Source organism: Sceloporus occidentalis, unplaced genomic scaffold (assembly GCF_023333645.1).
Source record: "Sceloporus occidentalis isolate IW3139 unplaced genomic scaffold, rSceOcc1.0.p SCAF_4, whole genome shotgun sequence".
NCBI classification, from domain to species: Eukaryota; Metazoa; Chordata; class Lepidosauria; order Squamata; family Phrynosomatidae; genus Sceloporus; species Sceloporus occidentalis.
The window spans coordinates 105,709,484-105,733,120 of NW_028316984.1; the positions used below are offsets into that span (position 1 = coordinate 105,709,484).

A 23,637-nucleotide genomic window follows, 5' to 3' on the forward strand; every position below is an offset into this window, starting at 1 on the left:
AAGGAAGCTGCCCATCCCTTATGATAATGTCCTAACAGGGCACATACCTGCTTTACTGACTTATTCACTTAACAAAACCTTTCTATTATTAGTATTTGTTCTTAATTCCAACTATTTAAATCATTCTGTATTTTTTTAAAATTAAATAAGTGAATAGAGCAAAAGACTGGGATCTACATTTTATGAAATATTCTCCATCCTGACACATTTCATTTTGGGAGAAATGTGGGATATATATTCAATAAATAAATAAAATTTCAATGTCCCTGCATTTCCCACAGAATCAAAGAAGAAACTATTAATCGGAAATGATGATATTTGAAACCAGTTTACATGCTACATGTTATTTGGTACTTTTCTCACCACTATGAATTGCCTCAAACACCTACATATAATTTTTAGGAAAGCAACATTTTTCTTTTTGTTGCCAGAAAGTAAACAGACTTTAGTAGAAGAAGGCCCAAAGAAACCTGCCAAGGTTGTGTAGCAGGACATCCCTTTCTTCCTCCCTCTACTATAGATTTTTCAGCAGAAGACCACTTCTGACCCATGTAGCTACAGGTTGAGAGTTTGTATATTATTTATTTTGATATTACAGAGAGTACGAGGTAGAACTCTGCCAAAGTAGGGGCTTTTGGCTTCACACATTCAGGGCAGACCTGACTTCAAAGCAAGAGACTATATGACAACAACTGAAATTCTACTGACATCTTTTATTAGCTTTGCTCCTGTCACATCTCTTTTGTGGGGGGCAGACTTGAGATTTAAAGTTTTTGTTTGCCTCATACTCTTGCTGCAACACAGAAACAGCATGCAGCCCCATGGTTTCCTACATGGGTCATACTCATAAGTGGTCTTCAGCTGAAAGAACTATGGCAGAGTAAGGACTGTCCTACTACCCACCCTGGAAAGTCTCTGAAATCAACTGAAATGTCATGGCTACCTTTTACTAAACTTGTTCCTGTTATTTCTCTGCTTCTTTTGGGGTGGGGGTGGGGGGCAGGGAGAGGAGACAGGTCTAAACTTTTTGTCTGCCACTTACTCTCTCCATAAGATTGAAACAATGTACAAACTTGCAACTCATGGCTATAACAAAGTCATTTTTCCCTTGCATGAACTCTATCCCATCTTTGCCTTCATTCATTCTGCATTTCTGATGCATTTGCCTGTTCGTTTGTTTTTTTAAAAAAGAATATGATATGCACATTCTAGTTCTACACAGCTATGGGATAATCAGGTAATCTTACCGTAATAGCTGCTTTAAAATGGTCTAATTCCTTCTCTGTGTTCTCCTCAGCAAGATTTCTCTCCCTCTCAGCCTGGTTAATTCTTGATTCCAAAGTATAACTATCATTTCTAAATGCCAAGGAAAGCTGTACAAATACATTCTGTTGAGGAAAAAAAGGAAAGACTCATTGAATCTTGCTTACCAATCATGGTGAAATACAAAAAGTAACACCATTGCATGACATTCAATACAATGGTAGAGACTGGTGTATTTTCTTCAATGAAAATACTGTAAGTGCCAGATCTCAAGTCTCCCTGTAAGTAGGGTTGCCATAAGTCAGGACCTCCAAACTGGGACAAATGTAGGAGAAGTGTAGGGCAAAATTTTCAAATGTAGGACAATTTTTTTAAAAAATGGAGGACACACGAAAAAATGGCTGCTTTTTAAAAAAATGTTAACATAAATGCATGTTTCTTAGGCATGATCAAAATGGAGGACATTTGGGCATTATTCCTAGACAGATGGCACAAATGTACTTCCCTTTCTGGCCAAACCATCCCCCTCCCCATCCCAAAACACAGGACAGCACATTTGGGCATTGAACATGGCTTTACTTAACATGGTAATCTCTGGCATATTTCAGAGGCTTATTGCATAACCAAACTCTTTGGGTTTCACACTGAACATGGGTTCACATAGCTATGCATACTGAATATGTCAAGCTGGTTTAACAAGAAGTGATTTGCCCTCAGTTTCATGTGTCTCGCACCAACTATACTTCTCAGAAGTGTGTACTTGGTCAAGGGACTTTGTTTTTTCTTCACTGCGCATGAGTTTGTAAAAATCACCTCACAGGCTTGCTGATATCAATACCACCACCACCACCATCATCATCACCAGTATCATTGTTAAAGCAAACCTGTACAAATGGAATGGAAATCCTCCTCCTCCTCCTCCTCTTCTTCCTCCTTCATCCCTCCTCCTCTCCTTCCTCCTCCTTCATCCTTCCTCCTCCCCCTTTTCTTCCTCCTTCATCCCTCCTTCCTCCTCTCCTTCCTCCTCCTTCATCCTTCCTCCTCCTCCGCCGCCGCCTTGGCACGCTCCCCCTCCGCGCACTCCAGTGGCAGAGGCAGGCAGCCACCTCCGCCTCCTCCTCCGCCTTTCTAGCCCCACGCGCAAGCAGGGGCGAGTGTGTGCTGCCGCCGGCTTCTGGTGCGCGGACAGGGAGCGCGCAGGCAGGCCCCTCCTCCTTCTCTGCCTCCGCCTGCCTTGGTGCGCTCCCCGTCCGCGCACCAGAAGCAGGCAGGCAGCAGCCACCCACCTCCTCTTCCGCCTCCGCCTCGCGCGCTGGGCGCTTGTCTTGGCCCTGGCTGGCCGGCGGCAGCGCACACTCGCCCCTGCTTGCGCGCGGGGCTAGAAAGGCGGAGGAGGAGGAGACAGTAAATGGCCGGCTGGCTGCATGAGCAGCCGCGGCCATACAGGGCGCGCACGGGGGCGGAGGAGGAGGAGGAGGTGGGTGGCTGCGGGCGGGGCAATCCCCCCTCTTGCCTGGAAACCGGACCGGGACCGGGCCAGGACCCCCAAAAGCAGGATTGCCCCGCCTACAGGCGGGATATGGCATCCCTACCTGTAAGTCATGTTTTCCAAATTGGAGGACCATATCTAGTTACGTGGAAAGCAAACCCAGCAGCAAAGGAGAAATCAGTTGCTTTCATTTGTCATGCTGTAGGCCTATAGTGAGCCAACTGATTATATTTAGTTTGACTGATATGAAATGAATGTTGCTTTGCTATTAGTCTGCAGGGTCAGTATTTTTGCATTTTGATCCATTAATACAACCTTTGCAGGTAGCATAACATAATTTATGTGGTTTCTCAGTGGATTCAGAGAACCTAATCCAGCACAAGGAGAAGAATGGCAACAGCAACATTACCCCTCCCCTTCCGCACAGCTTTTAAAAACTGCTGTTTCTTTGTCCAGTAGACAATAATTCTATGGCAACACGATAGGAGAATTAGTAGTGCTAACTATCATAATCCTTGAGTTTATTTATTTGTAACCTACTCTGCAGCATGCAATCTCAAGTGAAATCAAGAAAACCCAGTTTAAACAGTAAATGTCCCCCCATACACATCCAAAGGAGGCATGTGGGACAGGTCCAGCATTGTCACATCCCACTGCCATCAAAAGTACAGCTAACAGAATGCAGAACAAAGCTATTTTGGTTGGAGCACTCAGACTGTAGAATTCCCTCCCCAGAAGGTTCATGTGGACCCCTCTTTACTGGCTTCTAAAAGCTAGAGATGATTGTCTTATTTGAAGGGCTTTCAATACTGGTTAGCCTTGTTTCTGATTGTTATAGCTGGACGAAAGCAGTAGGTTCTGTTGCTAATTTTGCTTTTCTGCATTTTGCAGACACTGTATTCCTTAGATGGTGTTTTTTTTATGTTGGTTATTTTTTGTAACAGTGGTTTTGTTGTTCACTGCTTTCAGGCCCATTTGAATGAAAAACAGTCTATGAATATCAATATAAAAATAAACAAGGATAACTTCAGTCAGTATCAAGTTTTCTTTAAAGCCAACCTTGGTCTTGCAAAAATGTTGTGGACCAAAGTGGGGAAAACAAACATAGGCAAAGTACACAGAATGTGTCTTGCATAAATAGTAGCTAATCCTATTACCATTTTCAACAGAGTTCCAGAAGTTTTATCTCCCTTACTTATAACTAATTTAAAAATAACTTGTTTCAATCCACATCTAGTTTTTTTGGCCCTAATAGTGCTTGCTTAGCATGTTACCCAAAAAACACTCATACCTGAATAAAAATGTTGCTTAAGTAAATGCTAATTTTAGAAATCTTTTACCAAGCATCCCAAAACTAGTGTTATTCTTTGATAGTATACTTCACTTTTTGGTGAAGCCAGTTCCATCATAAATATATGTTCTAATGCTATGCTGAGGAATTATAGAAATTCTCAGACAGTTAAAGTGGCTGCCCTGAAAGAAATGAAAAACAGATCAGAAACCAGCAAGGTCCTAGGTTATCTGGTGGGATTTTCCGTAGGATTTTTAAAATCAGTAGTTTTGGCATGGGAAGTAGACATATGCTTCTATTTAAGAACATTTTGCTGAAAGAGATAAGTGCCTGTTGCTGCTGCATCAGCTAAAAAATAAGGTTATAACCTTAAATACAGATAGATCAAGAGTACATGTGAAAAAAAAATGCAATGTTGTGATAGGGAAACTATCAACATCTTAATTCTGTTGAAGCTGAAGTTGATTTTCAATCCCAAATTTCTTATTCAACATAGAAATGAACTTTCAGACAACCCAAATAATATACACCACATTCAAAGGAGACTAAATGGGAAACTTGTCTCAGTGACCCATGCACAACAAAGCTTTGGATGTACATGATGCTATAATGTTTCATGAGGGATAGTTTGCTGGTATCTGTTGGAGTCTGGTTCCAGGACTCCCCCTGGATACCATAATCCATGGAAGCTCAAATCCCATTAAATACATTAGCATAATAAAATGTTGTCCCTCATATAAAATAACAAAATCAACTTTGCTTTTTGGGATCTCTGTCTCTCTGTTTGTCTCTTTCTCTCTGTCTGTTTCTACCTTAATATTTTCAAGCCATGGATGTTGAATCCATGGATAAAGAATCTGTGAATGCAGAGTGTCAATTGTAGGAGGTTTTTATTCATTAAGGTAAGGCCAGACAACTTTGGTTTCAAGAGAAGTCGTCGTGTGTGAGAGAGCGCTACTCACTACTGGCTTAAACTCTATCAAAGTAGACTGTGAGCTGACTAAGGAGTTTATCGCATGCAATTTTCATGCCAACCTGGGCACGGGACGGGATCAGGTTGGAATGGGTTAAAATGATTTTACTGCATGCAAAATTGCTGCTGAACTGCCACCCAACCATCACGTGTCCTCCAGCAGTGCTCTTGTAGCCAATTTTGGTACTACGGAAAAGTAGTATGTGGCAGCGCAGGAGCAATTTGCGTGTGGAAAAATCAGTTTTAACCCATCCAGCCCGATTCCATCCCATGCCCAGGTCGGCATGAGCATTGCATGAGGTAAACTGCTAGGTATGTGTGCAGCACACCAATTCCTTATTCAGACTAGTTATTCATCCCTCTTGAATAAGAAATCAGAAACCAATTTCAGTATTATGGTTGTTTGGTCAAGGGAGCTGCTGCCATGTTCATACTAAGTATGCAAAGAGCTTATGACAGTACTTTCTCTGGGACAGCATTTATTCATAGAATATTTTTTTTGACCAAACAATAAAAACCTTTCATTCTTTTGATATTTGTTTATTAGAAATCCTATCCAACAATCCAAATAGGAAAACAGAACTGATTGCTTTGTCAAAACCACAGTACTGCAGGTCAAACTGTTTCTTTCTGTTTTTTTCTCAAGCTATCCTGTTATTCATTAGTAAAGTAACAAAAGAGTATTAAAGACATTTTATTTTAATGGAAAACACAGTTTTTTGGAGACCAAGAAAGCATATTAATAAAATGTTGGTTAGCACCACATTGGTTGTATGAGTTTCATACAAAACCAGATGGCAAATAGTGTTGAAACTCTTCACGAGAAAAGGGCTTACCTCAACCTCTCTTTCAGAAAGTGCAGGAGAGCTGCAATAAAAAGAGACAATGTTACATTGCTTGGGCACACATAATAGGTCATGCATTCAGCAGATCCAGTAAGTATCTAATACAGTGGTAGTGCAGTTTTTTATGTGCCACAAGTACAGAGTCGAAAAAAGGGCTCCAACAAGTCAAACAAACTCTAAACTGCTACAGCACGCCCATGCTGTACGTGGCTTTAACTTTACGTGGAAGGTTAAGCTGCCAGGAGCGGAATGGCATGTGCGCTGCGCTGAACACAGGAGTGCTCCCTCACTGCAACCAACGGGGTTTGAGCTTACATGTTTTTCCCCATACGTGGAGGGATCAGGAACGGATCCCCATGTATGGAGAGGGCCCACTGTATTTTTATTAGGGATGTAAATGAAATTTCTTATTTCATTTCTGCATGCAGGAACAAACAATTTCAATACTATTCTCCCTGCTCAGAAAAAAAAATATGGGAGCTTCTGTGCAATTTCTGAGGTTGACTTTGTACTTTTAAGAAAATATGTTTGCAAAATTACACATAGTTGTTCTGCACAGAAAGCATTTTTTCGGGGGGGGGGGAGGGGGGTAAAACATGTTTTGTGCATAAAAAGCAGTGGAGCTACTATATTTTGTGGTTCTTTTCTTCATCTGGATGTCTCAAGTGTTAGTGTACTCTTTTTTTGGCAGTAGTACAAATATTAAGGAGTATTCTTGATACTCTTAAGATTTTGTCACACAATCTTTGGTCTTGCCGCAATCATGTTATCAAAAGAGAACAAAAACATACCAATTTTGGAGCTTTTATTACTGCACTATGCTTCAGTAGCATGATGGGGGCTTTTTGTTCCATTGAAAGTCCCTTTGGTCTGTCTTCCTCATTCCCCTTTAATTCTGCCTCAATTCCCTATGCCCTACCCAGCATGCCTTTCTTTTTTAAACTTAAATTTAATTTGGAACCCAATTGCAGAGCTATTTCTTCAGGGCAAAGGGAGAAGCCAGCTTCTCCTCTCCTCTGCCTCCCCAAAAAGAAATTAGAATTTCATCTCTCAAGAAGAGTGTCATTTCTTGGGTAGGTGGGGAGAAGTTGGCTAAGCAGGGTCAGCAACCAACCAGGTTAGTACTTAGATGGTAGACCATTAACAACTACCAGGTGCTGTAGGCTATATTTTAGAGGAAGAAACTGGCAAAACTGTCTCTGAGTATTCTTTGCCTAAGAAAACCATCAGAAATTGATGGGGTCATCATAACACATACAATTGTTTTTAGGTATCCTCCTAAATAAGTTTATTTCCAGAATCGTGATCCTGCACAAAAATACTCTGCTTGGAGTCCCAATTTTTGGAGAAAAGTCGAGTAATAATAGTTAATGATGATGATGATGATGATGATGATAAACAAGCACTTTGTTATCTTGTGTCACTTTTTTGTTTTGTTTTTTTCTTCAGACTTTGTTCTGGAACAGAATTCATTTGCAAGCGTGCAGTATGATCCTTGGCAAATACAAAGTTTTGTTATCAAGATGTGAGGTAATATCTGTATAATGTTAATTTATTGTTACAGCACAGTGCTATATAAACTTCACCAAAGCTCTTTCATTTCCTGTATTGTCATGAAAGATAACACGTTTCTTAAGAAGCTGACAAGTCCATGATATGGCATAATTTACCAATATTGCAGTAAACAGTGCAAAAGTGAACAGGAAATACTGCTTCCTTAATCTTGCCAGAGATACTTAGTACAGGCAGGATGCAAGGTCACATATATTTTGAGTTAGTTGACTAACTGTATTTTCTGCTTAAAGTACAATTTTATTGCTGCCAAAAGCATAGAAGTGGACTTTTCTCCATCATTATGCAAGTTAAAATAATTTCTGATTACAAATTTGTTTTACAGTTTAGAAAGTATTGCTATAAACACACATACAAGCTTATTTTATTACATTTCCCCTTGCTTCCCTAAATGAGTCCTGTGTTCTATGGTTGTTATCATGTTATCCTCACAACATTACTTTGGTTGGGGTGAGAGAATATGGTTGGTCAAAGGTCACCCAGTAACCTTAATGGTTGAAAGGGGATGAATGCTGGTCTCTACAGATCAACTTGGACACTAAAACCACACAATTTCTTTTCTGCCATAGTCACATGAACACAAGTATAGAGTAAGTATCTACACTAGATGTGTTGGACTACAGTCCCCTTCTGCAGCAGACTGCATAGCTATGGGTTCAGAGCAACACATGTCCAACACAACATGCGATACATGCCCAGTTAAGAAAGGCTGGCATAGTCCCTGCCATATAATTTCTGTAGGAAGAAGTACCTTGGTATGTGCTAGGATTTGGTTCTGGGACCCTCTCCCCCGCAATGGATACCAAAATTCATGAACACTCAAGTCCCATTATGGTGTATATGATGATATAGTAAAACGGTGTCCCTTATATCAAATTGAAAAATTAATATTTGCTTTTTGAAATATATATATATATATATATATTCAAACTGTGGATGGATGAATCTCCAGATGCAGAATTCATGGATATGGAGAGCAACTATCACTTTTATAACACATTTCAGATGACATTACAAGTACCTCCCACAGATAGGTTTACCTTCCAGAAATAGATGTGTGTACACGGAGTTTTCTTAAAAGAGTGTCAGGGATGTTCGGCATGACATCACATCTACTCTTTACTTCATCATCGTCTTCTTGTAAGAAAGGAACTGGCGAAGATCCTAAAGATTTCATGATATATGTATATATTGTTGTTTATTTATTTTATTTGTTTTGTAGGGAATCATGTTTCACTAATACAATGCAAGCAAGCAAACGTTGTGGAACACATTATGGAACTTCTCCCTCTGATAATCCCATTGTTTTCAGGGGATGGAAAAAGAGTTCTGCTCACTAAGAAAACAATTTCAGAATAATTTCTGAATTTCTATATTTCTATATACATCTGAGAAAGTATGCTGAAGTTTATGAAAGCTCATGCTGCCAACATCTTTGTTTTGGTTCGTCTCAAAGGTGCTATAAGATCTTTTTACATACAATTTCAGTGTTATTTCAGGTTAGTCTGAAAATTCTGTTCATAAAATTCTGACTGAATATAAATTCCAGCTAGCCAACATGATAGTGACATAGCATTCTCCTGTAGTATTAGAAATGCTTAAATAAGATTGGAAAAGGGATAGCTGGGATACTATTTGCCTTAGAAAAACCTAGTAGAAATACCATAGTCAAATTAACAATAGTTTTAATGACCTCAAGTATGTGAATTCTAATTCTATTGGCATTCCACAATCAGTAGAATGCAAGTATTTTAATAAATAGTTTATTTATATTTTCCGCCTCTCCTAGTTGGATTGAGGCGAGATTACAGCCTAAAATACATCCAAAAACAGTCAATAAAACATGACAGCAATACTAATTTTAGTTTAAAAACCAACTCTATCATTAATAACAACAGTAATAGAATAATAATAAATAGTTTAAGAATTAATAATAAATAGTTTATTTTGTCTTACAAAATTAGAACAAAACAAACTCGACACATGGCAACAGTGAAGCATTTTTTCTTTTTGCTTCTCCACATGATGTCAAAGCGCTTTCATTCTGTTCAGGTCATAAAAGACAGGGAGAGAGCTGTAAAACTATCCCTTTTGCTGTGCTGGAAAAATCCACTTGGCAAAAGGGACAGTTTAGTGACTTTCTCCCATCCTTTTACAATCTGAAGGGAATGAAGCATCAACATTTACCAGAAGTATTGGACCGTTTGGAGGAGCCCCTAGTGCCGTTTTCCAGGGCACACATAATGAATATAATATACACTTACACATTTGCCACAACAGTGTACTTCCCCCCCTCCCATATCTATGATGAAATTTTGTGTGTTAAACAAATTTGTGTACATTGCACCATCAGAAAGCAAAGGTGTCACTATCTCAACCACTTATAAAAAAGGTTTTGGCTTTTGGAGTATTTCAGATTTTGGAATTTTGAATTAGGGAGACTCAACCTGTATGCTAGTAAAAGTCCTCAATCTCATAAAAGAGTTGTGTCACTATAGGAGAGCTACTTCCCTCTGAACCATAAATATATTTTTCTCATCAGTTTTCATTTTAGTTCACCTCTTTCTTGTTCAGCAGCTTCACTGAGTTCAGGGAGTTTCAGTCCAACTAAATTTTGATTCCGCATCAATATATGCTCCTAATGTGGAAGTGAAAAATTATTTCTTAAGGTTGAAATAAACATTCTCAGTAACAGAACAAAGTAATGCAGGCAATGTGATTTCAATACATAGCAACTCAAAGGAGCTAGCACTAATCAAACAGTTGTAGGATTTAGCAGCATTTCAGTATGAGCTAATACTCCACCTTTTAACATTAAAAAATGTTCACAATTGTGCACTTTATATTAAATGTGAATGCAATGCCACCAAATTAATGAAACAGCAAAAGACAATAAAAAGTGAAAAAAATGATGATGATTAATTTTATTGGTATTCTTATCCTGCCTTTCCTCTTTGATGCCAAAAGTCCATTAAAGCAGAAGCCAGGAGAGTAAGCAGTCCTAGATGACTCAATTTATGACTAGCTTAAATGCTCCCAGATCCAAAGTAGTACAGGGTTTTAAAGGGAGCATCACTACTCACTTTTACAGTAGCTAGAAATGAACCACTTAACTATGGACAAATAGGTTCCATTTAGCTATAGGCCATAACTTAAACAAATAATAATAATAATAATAATAATAATAATAATATATTTATATTTCCCGCCTCTCCCTGTGGAAATGATGTAGTCCAAACAGTTTGTAGAGGTAGTTCTAGATATAATACATTTCAGTAGCCAAACCTCCAGAGTACAGATCACTGTGGCCAAACTATCCTTGTCCAGAGAGAGTTGCACCAGCCTCAGATGGCCAGAAGTGCTCAGTGTCACAGAGGTTACCTACGTTTTTGTGATAAAGCCAGAACAGGCTCATTTGAAGGAGTGATATACCATCTGCAACAACTAGAATTTAATGCACTCTTCTTTAATCTCTTTCAGTAACACAAAAGGGTAAAATGGCTAAATTACATTTTTTGATAGCAGCATGATGCAAGTTGCATATTCTACCTGCACTGATAATAAGACATGCTGGCTGGTTTTTGTGTGATTTCATGAGGCATCATGCTCTCCCATTTCCAAATCCAATTGCCCTGACTCCTGACAGAATTTTTCTTTCTTGGTAAGACTAATCTTTATTTAATAAAGGAACAAACACATAATTTTTACCAATACAGATCTGACAGGGCCTTTACCAGTTGGAGTGGGGATCAGTACCTTAAATTCTATCACCTACTATAGCTCTTGAAAATAAAAGGGCCTGGCGGTTTTTTGGTTTTTTTCTCCTGTTGAATTGCACCAAATATAAACACTATGGGGAGATTAACTGCCAAGCTGCAGTATTTCTGTCTATGCTGGGATGCTATAGTTGGGTGTTTTATTTTATTACTCATTGCCAATGGAGAGTTAGCAGATTATTCTTATTGAAAGACTATCACATTCTTTACTTATTTATTTGCCAGAATTATATGGTTACCCTTCAATATGAAACCTCAGGGCTGCTTACAGAACTGAGAATAAAATATAATATTGAGATACATCTGTAAAATACAACAAAAATTGTGTCCTTCAGGATGCCAAGGGCACAAAAGAGATGTTTGAGCATTAATCGCTATATTTTCAGAAGCTGGGTCTTTGGACAAGATGCTATTCAAATTAGGTTAATCATAAAATACACATTTTCTAGTTTTATATACGCTAGAATTAAGATGAATCTCGAGGGAACATCTTCAGACTTTGACTTTCCTTCAGAGCCTTTACAGAACTCATGGCATGACATTTTCATCAGGATCATGACTATGCAGGATAGATTTACTTTGCATGCAATTCAAATGGAGCTCTTCCATAAATTCCTATTAATTTTCTCAAATATTGACATGCTTTCTAATGATGCATTCAGTGGTGTCATTTAAAATTATTAATAACCAGTTTCCATCACAACACCCCAGAAGATCCAGTTCTCTCTCCCCCCCGCCCCCTGACTCCGTCTTCCTTGTCTGTGCCATTCTCTTCCTCCTGCTTCTCTTCACTATTCCTGGCCTTTAACCTTCCCAGCCTCCACATCTTTTAACAGTTTTAACAACTGGATTCAACAAGCCTGTGTGAGCCAACTGAATGAGACCACTGGATGTGTCCAACAACATGTCATATTTTGCTTTAACAAAATGTAAAAATTGCAGGTTTTCAGTGCTTGGACGTAGTGCTGCACAGGTGTCACTGTATGTGGTTTATATACTTGCTGAGACCAGAGTTTCCAGTTCTATAGCTCTTAAAATGATACACTGAAAAGCTGCAGCATTTGTATAAAGGGCTTAGTAGCACTGCAATGATATTCTAGGGCACTGTAGCTGCATTTAAGAACATTTGCCCCTCCAAGAAAAAATGTACCACCTATTCCCACTCCATTTCATTTATATAAGTATCAAACTACCAGTGTTTTTTCAGGGAGAAGGTAATTACTGCTTTGTGGTCATAGCATAAGTCCCAAAGTTGTTTTCAGTCTCTTTCAATTAGTTTCCACCAGATTTTTTCCTTTACTTTTATGTATATAGACAATTTGGATTATACAGAACTGGTTTGCTGGAGACCAATAGATGATAATGTGATATGCTTTGCCTTGTTGGGGGACAAAAGTGCTAAAAGCAACAAGAAACAACATGAAAAAGAATAGGCAGGGACAATGTTTCATATACTGTAAGATTTGTTGTTGTATTCTCAGGAAGGAAGGGCTTTTCTGGATGTAAGAAAATATCCAAAGAGACTGAAATAGGTTATTTCATTCCCAAGTATTACTTTGAGAGGTGACAGGCCAGTTCATCAGCTCCTTCCTGTTTATATACTGCATATTTTATTTGAGACTAAAATACATTAATAGTATATTTTGTGGTCACCTTTATAACATACAATGCAGAAGCCACCAATGTTTCTCTTACAGCAACAGTTAGTCACTCCACAGTTTTCATTTTTAAGCATCCAAAGCATACCGTTTCCAGTGCTTGTTGTTCTGTGCTTTCAAGTAAATTCTGACTCATGGTGACCCTGTCATAGGATTTTCCTGGCAGGTTTTATTCAGAGGAGGTTTGCCTTTGCCTTCCTCAGAGGCTGAGAGAGTATCATTTCCCCTAAGGTCACCCAGTAGGTTTCCATGGCTGAGTGGGGATTTGAATCCTGGTCTCACAGAGTTGTAGTCCAGTGCCCAAACCACTACACCAGACTAGCTCTCAGGTTTTACATTCCAGTTTTACATTACTGAAAAAAAAAATGCCTTCTAATTCAATATTAAGAAGAAGCTAGATCAAACCAAAGGCCTAAATAGTCCAAAATTCTTGAGTCACTCTGGCCAACTAATGGTTTGTGGGAAATCCTCAAACAGGATTTGAGCAACATATACCCTTCTGTTTTTGTTTTCCAGCAACTGATACTGAAAGGCATATTGCCTGATACTTTTATAATTATTAAGAACAGTGTACATTAAAGCTATATATATTGGTTTGGATAGCTAATTTCAGCATATAGTGTGCTAAAATTGTGATGTATTAGGTTATTCAAATAATTTATGGAAGCAAACAATAATGGCATGTGGGAAGATTTCTATACTCAGTGATAAATTCAGTCACAATGTATTTTTATTTATAGATCAGTTCAGATAAGTACAATATGTATTATAAGTAAACTCTGAATGTCCCCATAACCTAGAACTGCCTGTACTGCGAAAGAGCTTGGAAAGAGTACTTTTTTGGTTTATAGTTCCCAGAATGCCCCAGTCTAGTATGGTTCTGGGCCATACTGGTTGCAAGATTTAGGACATTTAGTCCCAACAATAACTTTTACACTCTTTTATGTGTGATGAAAGAATCTCTATGATCACAGGCTCTTCTCAGAGAGTGTCTTTCCTTGTGTTAAAAAAATGTTAGAGAAAAGAAAATGATGTGTCACGCAATAGCAATAGGAATTGCATTTACATTTTTATACTTTTTTTCAGTGAGCTCAGAACCCTCTAAGCGGTTTACAATCTGTAAGCCAATTGCCCCCAATAAGCTGGGTACTCATTTTATTGACCCACGAAAGGATGGAAGACTGAATCAACCTTGGAGCCCAATCTTGTGGCTGCAGTACTGCATTTAACCACTGTGCCACTGGGCTCCTCATAATCAACAGTGTGAATGGCCATCTCGGCCCAGTAATTCAGCTTTAAAGTCTTCACATCTCGATGCTGTGAGTGGAAGAGTGTTGTAATGATTAAGGCTATTCAAGAGATGTTGATTTTCTGTAATTCATTTTGACAAAGTTTTTTCTCTAGCCTGAAATCCTTTGTCATCTATCTACCTACAAACTCCACCGATCTGATACATTCAAATTCGTGATGCTATCTTATAATGAAAATATGACAGCAAAGTGTGTGTGTGTGTGTGTGTGTGTGTGTGTGTAATTTTCCACTGTTCAAATGTATTTTTCTTTTTTCTTATTTTATTACAGCACAATCCTGCTAACTCATACAGTCGTAGAAACATGGTTAGATAGAACATTTCTTTTGTAATTTTATAGGAACTCACCTCTCTGAGCTTCGTCAATTTTTGCATTCGAACTGGTTGGACTTGTATTTGAAGGTCTTTGAATGCTGAAGTTTTGTTAGATAAGTTGCTAGATTTATTACTAATGGGGAAAAAATTATCATCTTCAGATGGTGATTTAAAAGGTGCTTTTTCTATATTACCAGGTTCTGCATGTTCCCATGAAACAGCTCGTAGTAGAGGAGGGCGGGTACCAGATTCTGTTTTACAAGAACCCTTTGAATCCTTCAGTAGGGGAACTGGACCCTTAAACTTTGAATCCACTGTAACCATCCCTGGTCCTTGTAGAGGAGCCTTGAAAGGAGAGTCATTCTGTTTTTTAGGGAATAGCTTTCCAAGTTCATTTTCACAGATGGTTGTATTCCTATTTAGAGATACTCTACTGACATCAGTACCTGAAGGGCAGGACCTGGACGGATTTTCCATAACTTTATGTGGATCAAAGTTCTCCTTTTGTTCAGATAGCTTCTCTTTTGGGCTTTCCACATTAGTTGTGCAAGGACTCAGTCTTTCCTCAGAAATCTTTCTTTGATCATTCTCCTTTTGCTCAGTTAATCCTTTTGTAGTATTCTGAAAAAAGGATGCTTATCATGAAATAGTATAATATCACATGTAGTCCATTTTAAAAACTCTAGCTTCTTTTTTTAAAATCACCAACAGCAATGCTTTTATGATAAATGCAAAAACAAATTGCATTTATTTTTCTCCAGCCAACCTCCTATTGAAGTTTAGTGGAAGTAGCTATTTCCTAGAATTGCACATACCACCAGTTAGTGCTTAATAATGTCTAAACCAAGTGCTTAAACCAAGAAACTTTTATACTGAACCAGTGAAAGATATTGTTATAATGTGACCAAGTCTCTTCAGTTAGATATATTTATAAGTGCTTTATTGAATCTGCTTAGTAATGATGAAGAAATTATGTACACAACTAAGCTTGCTGCACACTACTCAAATGATTCATGACTTGCTCACTCCAAAATAAAGACTGGTAGTGTTCAATGAAACTAATCCCTGGATAATTTGGATGTGCTATAAAGGTCAAGATGCATACATATTCTACAGACTCTTTCCTTGTTTCAGTTAACGCTGTGACAAATTTGGATACAGCTCAGAAGTTTCCTAGGTAGCTTGAATAAATATATGTATATTGTCTTTTGTCTCTGAATACACACCTTGAACTTAAACTCTTTTGCAGAAAGAGGATTATTTTGAAACTGATTTTCTAGATTTCCAATCCAACTTCAGACCTGCTTTTGGAATAGAAATAGATACCCTATACTGAGAAAGGAAGAGGAGAAGCAGGGCCCTGTTGGTTTTCCTGGATTCGTCAGTGATTTTTTGATATCACAGTCCTGGTTTCCTCCTAAGAGGCTATTTGGATTAAGATGTGGGGACACTGCATTGCAATGCTTCCCCTCTTTTGTGGATGGTCTCTTCCAGAAAATTGTAATAGGTTATTATTATAATATGCTCCTCTATAACACTTATTCCAGGGGTTATACAAGGCTCTCTGTTGTCCCCTGATATCCAGCTGTGCCTCATCATTTTCATCTAATAAAGATAATGGATATTCTGAATTAGTGCTTGGGCAAGGTAATGGTTTAGTTGAAAGCCAATAACCAAGACATGAGTTATCCACACAGGATAAGAGGAGATAACTGTCTGTGGATGGTTCACCTTTCAGGCTGTGTGGTATTCACTTTGTAGTTTGTAGTTCAGAAGTACTCTCAGATCTGTCATTGACACTAGAGGTACAGTTGAGCCTGATGTCTTAGAGGTGTGTTTTTCTTTTTTTAAATCAATCTAGGCTAATGTCCCAATTTTGATCTTAATTAGACAGAGTAGACTCATGATCATTTGGTAATATCTTGTTTGGATTATTAAAATATGTCTTACACCTCATCAAATATTTCCTTCTGGAATTCTCGGGTCTAGAAGAGAGGGCCATTTTAGTGTATCTCCCCGTGTGAATCTGCCTGAGCTCTGAGATTCTCAAGAGAGATCTTTCTCTCAGTCCCACTGCCTTCACAGGCTCAGCTGGAGGGAATGCAAAATAGGGCCTTTTCAGTGGCTGACCCTAGGCTCTGGAATTCCCTTCCCAGGGAGGTCACAATTCCCCCCCCTCTCCCCACTTGCTGCTCTTCCATCTGGGGAAAGCCTCCCTGCCCCATAGGCTTTTAGAACGGAAAGTTTGTTTTTAAAAGGTACTTTTAAGAAGGTGCTTTATTATTTTAACTCTAATTTAATGATATTTTCTATGTTTTCAGCTATATTCTACTTGTTTTAATCTGTAACAGATCTTGACTCCCAGTTTTATAAAAAAAATAACCACATGATATAAATAAAGCTGATGATAATGACAAAATAAAAAGGAGGAAGGGAGTGGGATAAAAAAGGAATGTGGCAGCACCTTTAAGACTAACTGGCTTTTATTTTAGCATGAGCTTTCATCGATCTAAACCCACTTCTTTAGATGCAGTAATAAGTGATATTAAAGCCTCAGGTTTATGATGAGTGCTGATAATGATGAAAATACAACTGACTTCAGTTTTATCTTCCATGCTGAACATAAGTCCAGAACACTTGGATAGTGCTTACAGCAAATAGATTTCTGCCTATCCATGCTCATAACGCTTTTGAAAGGGCAAAGTACATGTTACGGGACAAACTTAAGGTTCCCAGCCCCACATTTCCCTTGAAAATGAATGCAGTAGCTAAGAGGGCAGTTGAAAGGGATAATTTATAGGAGAAGATAGGATGTTAAATCCTCCATCTATCTTTTAACTCTTTGTTGCAAAAGACCTTCCAGTTTATTTTTAGTTCTGGTCCTCTAGTTAGACTCTGAAACCAGATGCAAGATATTGGGGGAATATTGGTAGATGATTGCAGAACAATCAGCAAACAAAAACAGTTAAATCAGTTGACAAAATAGTTCTACCAAAGTAATATGCAGCTTCTCCTAACTCATTGTGCAATATCAGTAGTCAACCATTTAAAAATCTTAAAGTATTCTTACCTGTAGTGGAGACACTGAACCAAGATTGGGTGCACATGGATCAGACCCTACAATATGAAAAGAATAAGTGATGAAACCATTGCTACACATATTAGTACATATGAGCCAAACAACCCACATCCATATGATATAGCTACTACAACAGACACAAAACAGAGCAATTCTAACAGAGTAACAATAATCCAGAACAAAATCAACATATCCTGGATTGTAGGACTCATATTATGGTAATTTGTGCATCATATAATATATCATCCCAAATGCTGCAGCAATAAAGATTTCTTGAGGAGTCTTTTTTATGAAGTAGCAAGGTTAGCCTCTACCCTGGTGGAGTCACTGTACTAATGAATTTGCCTAAAGAAAGATTGTTAAAGCCTCCACCCTGTTAATATTCTGTAGGTAGGCCACACATCTCTCGCTGATGGACTTTGGAAATGATAAATTGATTTCTTTCAGATACAATATTTGGTTTAGCAGATAGTTGTGTGTAATTTTTTAAATTGCTTCAATATGTTTTTGTACAGTGGCTTATTAAGATGTTTAAAAATGAGAATACATAGATCGTGGCATTCAATACCACAAAGATATGGCAATAGGCACTGTGTTAGAGGAGTGTAAAGAGAATTTTTTGTGGGTCTTTCGGGCTACGTGGCCATGTTCTAGCAGAGTTTCTTTCTGACGTGAGAAAGTGAAGACAAGCAGCCACCCAAAGGGAAGGTGTTTTTACCATACATCAAAGGAGTCACAGACAGAATAGGCAAAGTGGTGAGGAAGCACAACCTTCAAATGTTTTACAAACCGACGAAGAAAATCCAGCAAATGCTTCGCTCAGCCAAGGACTGAGAGACCCTCTCACAGCCGCAAGAGTTTACCGCATACCATGCAGCTGCGGACAAGTCTACATCGGGACCACCAAACGCAGTGTGCAAACAAGAATCAAGGAACACGACAGACACTGCAGACTGGGTCAGCCAGAAAAATCAGCAGTAGCAGAACATGTCACAAACCATCCTGGGCATAAAATACTGTTTGAAAACACTGAAGTTCTGGACCATGCCAACCACTACCATGTCAGGACACACAGGGAAGCCATTGAGATCCACAAACATCTGGATAATTTCAACCGGAAAGAAGAAACCCTTAAAGTGAACAAAATTTGGCTACCAGTCCTGAAGAACAGCAAAATAAGGACTCAGCAAATGCAAATGGGAAACCATTCAGAGTCAGGGGCTTTCCCAGCAGATAATTGATCACCAATTAGCAGACATTAATCCTCGTTTGCATTAGCCTCCCAGGCTGAGGCCAGCCATCAACACTGAACAATACACATGCAAATCACTCCTGCATTCCCAGGCTCACACAGTATATATACACCCATTTTTCCAGGCAAAGCATTCTCTGAAGATGCCAGCCACAGATGCTGGCGAAACGTCAGAAATAAACTCTGTAAGGACATGGCCACATAGCCCGAAAGACCCACAAAAAACTACGGATGCCGGCCATGAAAGCCTTCGACTTTACAGTGTAAAGAGAGTTTAGACACAGTCTTGAAACAGGTAAATCTGTTATTAGCTACTGTAATTGTTATTGCAGGCAATGGAGCCTCCTAGGTAGCTTTTCAGTAAGGCCTGCTTTCTAGCTTTCTAGAAACTTCTCACTTATTCTCAGAAATAAGATGCTGGGTTCTTTTTACTCTCACATACTGTTGCAATTCTCCCTGTTTGTTTGTGCAAGAATCCTATTAATGTACTGTTTTGGGGAAAATGTGTTTATGAGATTTTTTGATGATTCCCCATGATTGTCCAACTAATGTAAGAGAATAAAATTCAGATTAAAACATGCAGCGCTAATTGATTTTACCTGTTGGACTTGAAAGTGTGAAAGAGTTGCTTCGGGATGGTGCAGGTGTCTCACTGGGACTAAGCGCTGGGGATATGGCTGTATTAAATTAAGTTAAATTTAGTTAAAACATAACAGAGCACAGTTCATTTGTGAGAGACAGTTATTGAACTTGCAGTAAGGGTGAAATTAAACCTGCAGCAGATATAAAAATAGCACCATGATGTGTGAAGAAGATGGAACAGGGAAAGAGTGAGAAGAGCAATTTAGCTATAAAGACAGGTCAAGGTGACACATGTGGATGGATGAGGCTCTTGCCTCAGGCAGCAATGGAATATGAGTAGCACATTCATTGTTCCCCTCCACTTTAGGAAGAGCACTGCTGCTATGAAGGACTGCTGCTACAAGAAGCCATCCAGAGCTTGGATGCACAGCCATCACAATGTACTCCTTTTCATGTAATGGTGTGTGGCAATGCCTTTGTCTAGGAGTCAACACTGAGTTTTCTTTGTCTCCTCTGTCAAATTTTCTGTGGCTCTAGGTCTAGGATGTGAAAGGGGTCCTCTGCCATTGTCTCATCCTCTGGTGGGGTGAGAAGCCTAATTCTTAAGTAGGCAATGTCCAGCAATTGGCTGTGCCTCTACTGCTGCATGGGAGTGATGTAGGGGTGGTTGCCCAATGCACTGCATGTGGGAAGGCAATGTTCTATTCTCCATCTCAGATGGGAGGAGAAACATGTCCTGGCTGCATAAAGGTCACTATCACTTTCATGAGTGCTGTAAATCCACAAATCCTACCTACAGCTCTAGGCAGTTTCCTTTCCTTCTGTAAAAATAGGTCTTGCTTGGAGATTTTTTACACAGTTATCTTATTCAATATTTTACGTGGATACCATGGACTGCTAAAAAGACAAATTAATGGGTATTAGAGAAAATCAAGCCTCACCTCTTCCTACAAGCTAAGATGACTGAGGAGCAAAACAGATCAGCAAGAAAGGGTGGCTTGAAGCTGCCCCTTCTGAAGATGGATTGGGGCCACAACGAACACACACTGCAGCCAGAATTTGCCTTAAAGTTGGCCGAAAAAGAAGCTGATAAGATCAGGGCCAAACAGACATCCCTTTTATTCCGCCTTCTGGGTTGCTTCGGAGCACAGTGTTTTGATGCTGCATGCTCAAATGACATCTTGAAGCCACTCAGAAGCTGGGAAGCTGCCCAGATGTGGGTAGCTTCAAGACCCTCTGGTGGTGCTGTGTTTACACACTGCACGCTGCCAGAGCCTCTTGAAGCTGGCTCTTTTTTTGGCTGCTTCAAGGCAGATTGGGGCCATGGCATGTATGTGCCATGGTCCTAATCTGTGTTCAGAAGAGGCGGCTTCAAGCCACCCCTTCTTGCCAGTCTGTTTTGCTCCATCTGCTGCTTTTTTGGCTGGCAAAAAGTGCCCTGCTGTGCCACTGGAGCATCTTGAAGCTATCCATATCTGGGCAGCTACCCAGTTTCCAGGCAGCTTAAAGATCAGAGCAAAATGCCGCACTCCAAAGCCACCTGGAAGGTGGCATAAAAGGGCCATCTGTTCGGCCCCTAGGTTGAGACTGATGCACTTTGGACATATCATGAGAAAACATGCTTACTACAAAGCCCTGGTGGCACGGTGGTTAAATGTACTGCAGCCACTCACTCAATACCAGTGAGTTCAATACCAGTGAAAGGGCTCAAGTTTGACTCAGGCTTGCAGCCTCCGAGGTCGCTAAAATGAGTACCTAGATTGTTGGGGGCAAGTAGCTTACAGTTGTAAACAGCTTAGACACAGTTCAGTATGAAGCAGTATATAAATGAAGCTGTTTGTTTTGTTTGTTAGAAGCTTGCTAGAAAAGACTTTGCAGTGTAGAAGGCAGAAGGAAAAGAGGAAGACCCCATTACAGATGGACAGAGTCAAGGAAACCACAGCCCTGAGTCTGCAAGACATGGGTAGGGCTGTTGATGATAGGATGACTTGGAGGTCTCTTATTTATAGGGTTGCTATAAGCCAAAAACTTGATGGCAGTTAACAATTTACTCCTTAGCCAATCCAGTTCAGATGTGGCAAGTTAGAGCCCAAAGTATGTGAACAAGGCTACTTTAACAACATCACATCTACCAATGCACTGGGTAGAGTTATTATGAGCCTGTAATGGATATCCATAAGTAATAATCACCTCCACAAAAGAGGAGAGAAGGAGGGAGGGAGAGAGAGAGGAAATAAAATAAAATAAAATATTCAGTGTCTTAAAGTTTAAATTTTTAAACCTTAAATTCTGCGACATGTACCTGTGGGAGACTCTGAAAGGCTGCTTCTTGATTTCCTTCCTCTGCGTGTGAGGAATCTCTCACTCACCCTCTTTGCTTCTTCTAATAATTCAAGATTCTTCTTTCTGTCTTCTTCAGATATTTTAACATCAGGGAGCTGGTCATTCACCAGGTCAATTACATGGCCTGCATTGTCTAAAAGTGAAATAATTGACATTATAATTGGTTCAACTTTTAATATTCTTAATAGTTTAACTCTGATTCAATACTGCCTTTTTGTATGTTTTTAAGTATATTCTAATCATTCTAATTTGCAAGCTACGTTGAGTACCAATATTGGGGAAAATGTGGGGTATAAAGAAAGATGAGCATTATGATCTTATTGAAAGGGATACACTTTTTTGACTGATGCATGGATTGGAATTAAATGAATATAGTGCTAAGTATAGTCAACATTAGAACTTGAGAGTTACTTTTTGGATGAGAACTCTCAGAATTCCTTAGCAGTTTCCTAACAAATAAGAGACTTTTACAAGTTCTGTGTCAAGTAACATGCTGAAGTGGTACAAACTGTATAATAGAGCTGACCTTGAAGGAACTGTTATTTATTTCAATACCTATACAATTGGCCTACTACATCTCACACTGTAGCAACTGTGTTAACTGTAGCTGTAGCTTCATTATTTTGTATGAAGGACACATCATCATCATCATCATCATCATCATCATCATCATCATCATCTTTACTGTTTATTTTGTTTCCTAAGAAGCTGAACTAGCTACAATAACACATACTAGGTGTGAGAAACTGTAGCAAAGATGGCATTGCACATCTGGCAAATGAAAAAGAATTGCATAGCTTTGCCCTTTAAAGAAGATATGAGAAAGTACAAGGTGGATGTTCCCCCCATCATCTGGTTTTTGGCAGGAGTCAGGACCATGCCCCTAACAACAAAGCTTCAGCCAGACAACCTACTAACACCTGAGCCCTATTGAGACATTGTTGATTTTAGTGTGACTATCTGAATAATCTCATTAACACACTCTAGTTTTGTTGTTCACACTACTTTTTTATCTGAACCTAATCTATCCTCATCTCTGTGAGTTCTGTTGCACTTGAATAAAGATAGAGTCAATGATGTGGATGTATCTGAAGCACCTCCAAGGCATGCACAGTTTTATTCTGGTTCATCCCAGGTCTATTTGCATAAGTTATTCACACAGCCAACAACGTGAATCTTTTAGGAAAACTCAGAAAAAAACTTGAGATTGATTATCCCAGGTTAAATTGGGTTTTCTGGCATCCCCTCACCCCCTTAATTGGATGGATTTGAAATGCATGTGAAGAAAAAAATATTCAACCCACATTCTACTGGGATTATTTTGACTATCTGAATAACCCCAGTTCCTGGCTGGAGTGCCATTTGGAGGTCCTCCAACATTACTTTGGCTTGGAAGCTGGCTTTATTGTGCCTTGGGAGATTATCACACGAGATCCAGCTCAGCACCAATTGTGGCACTGGAAGAGAAAGTGACAGTACCGCTATAGCAGTCAATATTTTCGCACATCAACACAATAGAAGGCTAATGGCAACACAGAAGCCAAAGACTCTCGTGACTGCATTCTGCACATATCCATCAATAAAGTTATTATGGCTGTTTTGTGCATGTGCCATTTTGGTGCAACAGCACATGTCCACACCAATTGTGCCCCTTCCACACCATAAAGTAAGTCAAATTAAAATTTGCGCATTGCTTTCAGCCAGTGAAAACAAATTTGTGCCTTACAAATAAGACCTAAATACACCAAAACACTGATTGCACTCATGAGAAGAAAATGCTGCCGGCAAAATGCATTCTGGGTAAATGCTTCTCTAATGATGAGAATGAAATGCCATTCACTTTGGAATTTACCACAGGTGGGGGAAATTGGGGGTTTAAACTGTCATTTT

The 23,637-nt window shown here is 39.2% G+C and overlaps 1 protein-coding gene across 1 annotated transcript in view; it reads right to left on the reverse strand.

Annotated features, from left to right (window-relative positions):
• Window positions 1-23,637, reverse strand: part of IRAG1 (inositol 1,4,5-triphosphate receptor associated 1) — a 135,408-nt gene that overhangs the window by 23,356 nt on the left and 88,415 nt on the right. The window contains exons 20-27 of the mRNA XM_089521182.1: window positions 21,707-21,880; window positions 19,422-19,499; window positions 17,562-17,608; window positions 14,525-15,112; window positions 9,993-10,071; window positions 8,474-8,597; window positions 5,853-5,883; window positions 1,248-1,388 (exon numbers count right to left, since the gene is read on the reverse strand). Of these exons, the coding sequence (XP_089377308.1) occupies window positions 1,248-1,388; window positions 5,853-5,883; window positions 8,474-8,597; window positions 9,993-10,071; window positions 14,525-15,112; window positions 17,562-17,608; window positions 19,422-19,499; window positions 21,707-21,880 (1,262 nt within the window). The remainder of the gene's footprint in view (window positions 1-1,247; window positions 1,389-5,852; window positions 5,884-8,473; window positions 8,598-9,992; window positions 10,072-14,524; window positions 15,113-17,561; window positions 17,609-19,421; window positions 19,500-21,706; window positions 21,881-23,637) is intronic.